Source organism: Metopolophium dirhodum, chromosome 7, assembly GCF_019925205.1.
Source record: "Metopolophium dirhodum isolate CAU chromosome 7, ASM1992520v1, whole genome shotgun sequence".
Taxonomy (NCBI): Eukaryota; Metazoa; Arthropoda; class Insecta; order Hemiptera; family Aphididae; genus Metopolophium; species Metopolophium dirhodum.
Window position 1 is genome coordinate 18441582 of NC_083566.1, and position 9841 is coordinate 18451422.

Sequence of the window (9841 nt, forward strand, 5' to 3'; positions counted from 1 at the left end):
AGCTCAGACCTCTTCCGTCGTCCTGCACGCTGTATATACGCTCGGGCCGCTGTCTGCATCTCTTAGGGAATAAATCCGTGATCCGATCCCGCCGCCGCCGGTCTAAAACGGTTCACGCGATAAATCCCTCAGGAGATTCGCTCTTAGCTCTCTCTCTCTCTCTCTCGTGTATGCAGTTTTTTCAGCACAGACAAAAACATCATATATGACAAACCGTACATTTTCTATTATAATAGTTATGAATAATTTACATTTAGGTATACGCCGTAGCGTTGTAGCATAGCATTCGATTAGCATTTGGCGGTGATCAACTGTTCACCAAATTTAAAATACTTAGCTTATTGCAATGTTACGACATATATCTTAGCACCCCTCTTCCCTTATAATTTCAGTCAGTCCATCTAGATAATAAAATGAAATCGGAACTTTTCGTGCATCTGAACTGTCGTCTAACATCCCGCCGCATAATATATAACGTAACAATATTTTACAGATATATCATTATCCAGATGGAATCACGGAATCAACGCCTGCAATAGCCATGCAATCAGTCAAGATCTATTTAGTATATTTTACTATTTACGTACTATGATTAATCTAAAGCTTTTAATATGCCTAGCTGTTACGACAGTAATATATAATATATACTAACGATATTGAACTTTAAAGCAAATACGAAAAATCTCTTTGATAGAGTTAGTCACATTCCACTGTTAGTGTTTGTTTAACGGAGTAGGTACTCGTAGGGGAATACATAAACTTTTCACTAAATTGAATTACAATTAGGTGTTTCGCGTAAGTACCAAAAATACACTCAAAGTTACTTTAAAGTACATATATAGACTACATCATATAGTGCATTTTTGATTTCATTATATAAATTTGCTAAAATCTTCATTGAAAATGTTTTACAATCAAGTGACTTGTGAATTATAAATGTTCACTATACATCTAATATTATGCGTATTATAAATAATAATACACCCGGTATCAATATACCTAAACCATTAAAATCGCTTTGATGGTAACGTTATAATTTCGTTATGTATAGTGTATTGTTGCAATACTGTTTAGTTGTAGGAATGAAACAAAATTGAAAGGGAAGACTAAAAATCTAAAAAAAACTTTTCCTTTAATAATATCTTATATTAATTTTTCCATGCACCTAATTATGTTGTACATTTTGTTTTTTGGGCGGATTACCTATAGTAAATAAACATACAATCATTCATAATTTACGTTTAAAAAATGTTATGGTTTAATGTTTTCACGAGTTCTATTTTTTAGTTTTTTTTTATGCGAACAAACCTTTATGGTTGTCCAAAAAACGTTACTCCGAATAATTATTTTCGTGTGGATCAATGAAAAATAATTAAAAACTATATATAAAATACATTATATATTTATATACATCATACACGAATTAAACCGGAAAACGTGGTTAGTGTGCACGGTCAAAGGAACTGAATAACACTACGATGCGAATTTTTCGTACATATATATTTATATGTTGTTCCTCTGGCACATTGGGCCGGTGACTCGATAAATATTGATCGGCTGACGACTGCCGGAACGGAGGAGAATAAAACAAAAACCAGACCAAAAATGTTTTAGCGGTATATTAGTATATTACACGCTCATCGCGACTTTTAAAATGGGCTTCGTGTGACATCGTAATGTAGTATATTATATATATAGTAGTATTATAGTAGGTAGTAATATAGTATATATAAGTAAGTATATATATTATATACGTTTATATAGTTGGACAAGAATACAAGATGCCTACGGTGGAATACATCTCGAGACATTGTCGAGCAATTCATCATCTATTCAACTGGTAATAGAAAAATAAATACATTAATATGCGTGCGTGTGTGTTTGTATGCACATATTTCATAGGGTGTTTGAGTGTTTTCCTAACCTAACCGATTTCCTTGATTTTCCAAAAGACCGCAAACTCAATTGTCACTTAAACCATTCAAATAACAGGTACAAGCACGTGTTTTTGACAGTTATACATACCTCAATACCCGAAAGTAGGTATATAATATTATAATATTAAACGTATTCGGTTTACAAAAACCAACTCTGTAGTGGTGTGTTTCAACTGTCACTCGACATCTTACTATATACGATAGTGCAGTTTTATAGCAGCGACGTAAAATATTTTAACCAAATGCATGTAATTGTAGAATATTATAACATCTCTGGAATAAATGTATATCATAATTATTTCAATAATTTAATTTTATAAATGTTACATTGTTACTCCGTGTACATGGATAAGCGATGGCTGTATATATTATATACTATAACAGTAAAAGCACAAACAAGAAAAACCTAAAAAAAAAAGTTAACGCTTTCAGCTTTAATACATTTTTTAAAATAATATAAAAATTGTTCCCAACAATACCCAGAAACTTTACATTGTCGTACTAACAATATCGTTATTTCATTTCTTAAAACTACACAAAAAATAAGAGAAAATCTTCTTAGAATTTTCGTTTCATTTTAATATTTCAGCTAATCAAAAATAACAATGTTAAATTAATAAAGGTACGTATGTTAAAAATATTATTCTTAACAAAGTTCATAGGTAATAAACAATAACTAATATTACATAAATGTGTACTAATGTACTATTAATTAATATTGCTGCATAATAATTAGTATAACCGTACCAACTCTACCAACCTTGCAGGCTAATGACCTCAGTCGTCAAAACCTTAATCCGATAAAAAAAAATTATTAAATTTAAAATCGATGTATTGTAGTTATAGTGACAACTATTTTTAAGTATATTATTATTGTTATTTCTGTTTAAAAAAAAAATTTGTAAAGCTAACTATTCTGTTTTGACGTATTTACATACCTACCATTGCAGAAAATTGCTCAGCTTTCAAATTCCCTGGAATTTTTCACAGAAGTTATTGAGGTCACTTCTTTTGTTTTCTCTTGGATAATTATTTATGTATACGGGTAATAATATATTCATCAAAGTCATCCGTAAATGAATATAATCAATATTAGCAGTAATTGTACATCGCCTGTAACCTGTAAATATGTAAATACTAAATTAGCATATTATAATGCATGTGTAACACTCATCACGTCAATAAAGATGAAAAAAAAAACAGATTTGATGTTTTATAAATTAAATTTGTCTAATTTTAGACACTTGTACATAAATTATATTATATATTATCAATTATCAAAATATATTCTAATTTTTTTTCACACATTAAATACCTCTAGGTTTTTAAAAAAATAGGTAATGTAGTAGGTGTGTACTATATATTATATTTTTTAGGTTGTTAATAAATATAATATTATATAAATACATACAGATATCTGCGTGTACAATTGTATGTTTAAATTATAAACGTCACAGTGTTTTCCCGCGAATCCATGTCAAGTTCAGAACGAATAAAAACATGGCTTTTATAGTTTTATGGGATGATAATTTACCATCATGTCGTATAGCCAATAAAGTAAATTGTTAAACATATTCGTTGTGTGTTATATATCGGTACATGTAATTATATAATTATATACATGTACGTATCTACAAAAATTATATAAAAAAGAACATTCCCTGATATAGTTTTTTTGGATTTCATAGTGTACCTACATATTATATAATCTATTATTTTGTAATAAATAAGATAACACAGTTCAAATTTTTAATAATATAATATAATTATTAAATTGACAAAAAAGCGTAAAGCAAGTCTGTGTAATTGGAAATTACATAATATATCTAATGTACCTACCATTAATCTACCTATTTTAGCCCATTATTTCGATAAGTATTAACTTTTTTGACATTTTCATTACGAAAAAATTATAAAATACATGCAATTTTTTATTTCGTTGCTAACGCAGATTTGTAAAAATGTCAATGTGTAAATATTAAAAACGATCAGGTTTTATTGATAGATATTTAAAGTTTAGATGAACAGAGAGATGAAGTCGTTGACAAAATATTCCATGAAGTTTATCATTTTGTGAAGAATCTTGTGAAGTTTTGTTCAAAAGTACATATTATAGCTTATTATTTTCCTAACAATATTAAAGGTTAACAATTAAATAGTGTTCCCATAAAAAAATCACTTTTTAATACGATAGTTATATAATATAAAGTCATTACGCTCAATTATATTTGTCATTAAAAAAGTAACTCACTCAATATAAAAATAATAAGTTAATGCCTACAATTGAGTATATTGTTTCTATGTACCTATCCTACAAGCGTAGTGCAAGTTTCAACACATAAAACGATAGAATTAATAGTAAAATTATATTTTAAACATAAAATATTGTTTCCTTTACGAATAATTAATCACATTTTAGTAACATTCAAAGAACGAAGGCATTAAAAGGACGAACATTTGGTGCGATAGGATAGTGAAAGGGACATCGTTAATATGTATTTTTACAGATGCATTAAGGTGGTGTTCTGCATTTTCTGGACGAAATTATAATATAATATTCTTTTGGTCTTGAGAAAAAAATCAAATAATACTATAAGTCTCTGCACTCACCACGAGATACTCAAATATGTCAACAGTATATTGGCCTCGAAGTTGACTATTCTTCACGTCGTACAAGCAGCAAAATACTTCTGACGGACCCAAATCAGATATAGACGCCCGTCTATAGTTGTCGCCCCGACAAGACTGGAAATAGCTACCATCACTACCCGTCGGTTTGTAGACGCAAAAACGATCCACCCACAACATTTGGTCCAGAGTAATTCAGAGGAACTCGGACTATCTGTGACCATAATTTAATATATTATGTTAGCGAGTGTGTATTTGTGATCATCTCGGAACCTACTAACGATTTTCTCGTCCATCTTATTATAAAATAAATATTAGATATACATATTATATAATGTGCATTATTGTTTTTATCGATTGCTAGTTAAACAATTAAACGTATAGCCCCGTGTGGTCGTGTAAACATACATGTAACGGTATGTGTTGTACACCGCCACGAACGGTGGCGATCCTGTAGGGGTGTTAGGGGGTGCTTCAGCACCGCCTAATTTGAATTTATGCACCCCAATTTCTTTGTCTTTATCATTTTAATTTAACAAATGAAATTTTTTTTTTAAGTATTAATTATCACTTCACATTGTTGTTCTTATCTTGCATTCCAATATTGTATTAAGCTGTATAATATCTACCACTGGGAGTTCAGCAACACATGGATGTAGTTTTTTCTTATTACGAAAACAAAAAAAGAATAGCTAAAAAGCAGTATGGTACAGGAGCGATTCACAAAATTAAGTTTCATAAAGTATAAACATCGAAAGAGATTTAGCTAATGAAATTTATACAGACAAAATATTAAACACGTTATATGCTGACATAGACGCAGAAAGTTTTGTTTAACAATCTTTAAATATAAAAATTAATTTACGTTTGTCCATCTAAATGGCTTACAGGCGTCAAAACTACAAATTTAACACATACCTATGTACATTACAGAGACTTACTCAATGACGAGGTATAATCGCCACTTACTGAACAGCGTAAAGCGGTACCTACTTTCCCCCTTATTTCTTTAATATATTTTTACTTTTGATGCATATAAATGTTTTTTTTTTTCAATTGTTGCTTGGTAGTGCTAAATTTAATGTAAAAATCATTAGCTTTCGGTCTTTCATATATTATTCATTTTATTATTTTTTTTTTCATTTTCAAAATCGACTGTGCAATGGAGTTCAGTTTAATGTTATTATTTGAAATCAAAACGGTATTTGTAGTTGGTATATGGATTACTTAAAGGATTTAAATTTAATTACTTACCAATAATATATTATATTATTGTCGTTTGTCGAGTATTCGTATTTATATTATAATATGCAATGCAATTAAAAATGTTGGTTATAACAAGTTATATATTATATTACTTATAAGTAATAAATAATAATACCGTACGGCGTACGTAACATATTTTGAATATAATATTATCGATGCATAAAATGTCTGCAGGAGTATCCCTCCATTTGTATCAAAATATAACTTTCTAATAAAACGGTTAAAAACCTACAAAGTTGTCATGGTCTGAATTTGCGCTTTCACCGAACTAACCTTACTAAACGCGTAACCAACATCTAATTGAAAAATATTATATGAAATACCTTTTTTGATCTGGTGTCATATTTTACGCATAGGTATACATAAACTGAAATGTTTCGTTTGTAATGTTTCGAGTTGAGGAGAAAGGAAAAAATAAACGTGAATGGGATTATTAAATTTGGTATGCAAGGTGGTTCCCATGTGATTTTTTGTACCATTAATCATTCGTATTAGCATACGAGGCAGAAAATTTGTTTTTTTCCTCCATTACCTACCACGTCAAAAAATTAAAAAGCGCAAAGTTGTGGGATTCAGAAAAATATAATAAACATTACCGTGTAAAAAAACACGAAAACTCCAACAAGTTCACCACATACATCCACAAAATACAATATATATAAATATTTAATGTACTTGTATAGTTGTATCAAGGTAAGTTACTTTATTTTCAAGACTAAAATATATATTTATGAATTGAATAAGTACCTATAATAATATACTAGGTACATGCATTTTTTCCCCTATACGCGTTTGATAACTGCGGTGACGTCTAAACCTTACAATAAATCCAACAGAATCTTTTTCATCGAGACGATACGAGTAGTAATTTAAATAAATAATATTGCTAATGCACTTACTGAGCTCGTAAAGTTATCGTTGTACCAAAATACACCATTAGTTAAAACAACTTTACGACCATAACATAAAATAATACATCAATGTTAACGATAACGTAAAATGGGGTAATGTTAATTATTTTATATTACCATCGTGTAATATTATTTATATTATAATACTCCATCGTAAAAGTTACTTTAATAATTAAAAAAATTAAACACACCCGAGAACAACATAAATTGATGACTTTTATATACTTATAAATTAGTTATAACTGTATAAGCTTACTTACAGAATAAAGATTTTGCGTAAAAAGTAAAATGTAAATTACTACGTATTTCAGTTACATCTATAGTTTACCTTGTTTCACAACGAATAACAAAAAAAAAGGTTCCAAACTTCATTCAAATGAAAAATTGATAACAACATAAGAACGGATGAATATCAGCTGTCCCTAAGGACTAAGTGTCAGTTCGTTTTCCTATGTTCGTATAAGTTACGCATATCATATAACGACAGTTGGCCAGTCAGTAGGCACTCGTATTATAGATAACCACGAACGCTACATACATATGTATACATGACAGATAATGCATATAATAATATATAATATTTAAATCAACCATCCGCAATAGTAAAAGGCCTGAGGCCACATACCTACACCGATATTACATGGCGGCGGTGAGACTCGATGTAACCGGCCTCATAGGAGGAAGAACGGACGGTATAGTCGCGCTCGGAAGAGTAGGAGAAAATACAAAGTTCCCTTTTCTGTCATTGCGCGAAATCAATAACACCGCACCACGGCATGCAGTGTAACCTGTACCGATCTCGAGAGTGGATACTACTCCTCATCCCGCGAGAGTGCGTGAAATCCACTGCGTATTAAATAATCGGTTTGAGAAACAACAGTAACAAGCAATATACAAACTGTCTTCGGCCATGGGTTGTACAGGATCCGCTCGCTACTTGTTGGCAGTGGCGACGATAGCCATGGCAATTTCGCTTGGCTGTGCGGCCCCCATATTCGGCGTGATCTTATCCAGTCAACGCAACACCAGCGACTCCGTTCCTACGTCGCTACTGTCCAAGTTACCGCTAACGACACCGAACAAATTTTCGTTGATCTTCAATACCGATAAAGGCCAGTCGCTGCTTACTTTTCCGGGCAACAAACAACCAGATTCGCAGCAACCACCTCAGCAACAGCCACAGCAGAGCCCGCCAAAACCGACGGTGGTCGAACACCCGAATGAAAAAGACCCTTACCAGTCGTCGGCAAACGCATCTGAGATGACTTCGCCGAGACCGAAGCTGGAGACGACAACCCACGATCGATCCGTCATCGAAGTTCCGCTGAAAGATTGCGGTGCGGGTAAAAAGATAAACAAACACCGGGAATGTGTTGACATAAATACCGACCCCGAAGCCGAATAGACGATCGGCCGAACTGCACAACCATTATAGTGAATGCACTATACCTACGTCGATTCTCAAAATAATTGTATGCAATTTATTTTACAGACATTTTGTTTTTATCCCCCTCTATTGCATGATGTGATATATATAATAATATTATGTATTTATATTTTATATGTATATTCAGTGTAACACGCGTTTTTTTCCAGTTCGAAAACGTTTACGTGTGACGAAATATGAATAAACGAAATAAAAAATCTTAACCACTAGAATTTTGGTTACAATAATTTACTATATATAATTATTGCCATTTCACTCACATGCAACGAGTCCACGAAACTGCCGTTTTCGAAAACTCTTCAAAAGTCTATAAATATATGAACAATATTCACGCCCGTCAGTCAGCGCATTTCGTGACGTATTGATTAATAATTTATTAAAGTCGGTATTAAACTCAATTCAATTAATCCTCATTCCCATCACAGGGGGGGGGGGGGTCGGGTCTAGATCCCCTATTGGTTAGCAAAATTTAAAATTCTTAAGGTGCAAATCACTTATTGTATACTTTTTATTTGTCAAAAAAAATTGGACCCTTTAAAAATTCTTAGGTACGTCCCAGCAAAAGAAAAACACTGACGTATATCCGTCGTGCTTTGTGCATGTTATAATATACCTACGGTACGACGATCACGTCTGCATGATTATTATAAAATAAATTATTACTACTTAAATTATTATCGACAGGCCAAACGCGTAAAAAGCATTCAGCGACTTTGATACCCGCTGGAGCGCTCAAATACTCAATGACACGCGCGTCTATATTATATTAATACATTATCCCAACTATTTCAAGGTTAATTAATAACTATACACAAGAATATAATATTGTTAAGTGTATTTGTGTACTGCAATTCGATGACGACTTTGTTAACGAATATCGTCATCCGACGGTATTATTGTAAATATTGCAATAATAATATTTCAAAATAATAAATAGGTTCAAAACAAAAAAATATTTTATTATTATTGTTTGTAGACGAGAGTATCCAGAAATATCTGGTCGGTCCACTGGCCTATTCTGCAGTTAGATAAGGGATTTTTTTACCTACACATTGTAATGTATATCAGCACAAATATGTATACGACACATCGAACATCTTAGAATTATCACAAACTATGATGGCCATGTAATGTTTATCGATTTCTATTCTCATAAAAACAAAACACGACACACGGTCTATTAATTATTATTATTATATATATATATATAATAATAATATATTAATAATATACATTATATATATATATATATATATATAATGTATATTGTATATTATTAACAGCATTTCCTATCATACGAGCTCATCGAATTTAATATTATCTTATACTTACGCTATAATATTATATTATTATTAAAACACATGTGAATTTTTTTAATTTATTTTGACTATTTTTCTAGATCTACGTTGCACAAACGTAGGGTACATGTCACATGTTTTATTTAATTTTAATCAGATTATTAATTAGTTTATTTTTTTTTTCAATAAAATAGAAAATTATGGAAAATATATAGATACAACTTATTTTTGGAAATAACTGTAACGAAAACTTAATTGAGTTATAATTATAACATTTATGAAATAAATTAATAAAATATTGATATTGTAAATTATACAGTTACGACTTACGAGCGTATTGATTTGATATAACAA

General features: G+C 30.8%; 1 protein-coding gene across 1 annotated transcript; it reads left to right on the top strand.

Annotated features, from left to right (window-relative positions):
• The first annotated feature begins 7500 nt into the window (after positions 1-7500).
• Positions 7501-8392, top strand: LOC132948782 (uncharacterized). The gene has a single exon (XM_061019428.1). It carries the CDS (start codon positions 7653-7655, stop codon positions 8145-8147), a length of 495 nt encoding a protein of 164 aa, XP_060875411.1. The 5' UTR covers positions 7501-7652; the 3' UTR covers positions 8148-8392.
• The last annotated feature ends 1449 nt before the right edge of the window (positions 8393-9841 follow it).

Excerpts from the sequence above, each read along its gene's own strand:
- LOC132948782 (XM_061019428.1), top strand. The coding sequence starts at position 7,653 with ATGGGTTGTACAGGATCCGCTCGCTACTTGTTGGCAGTGGCGACGATA.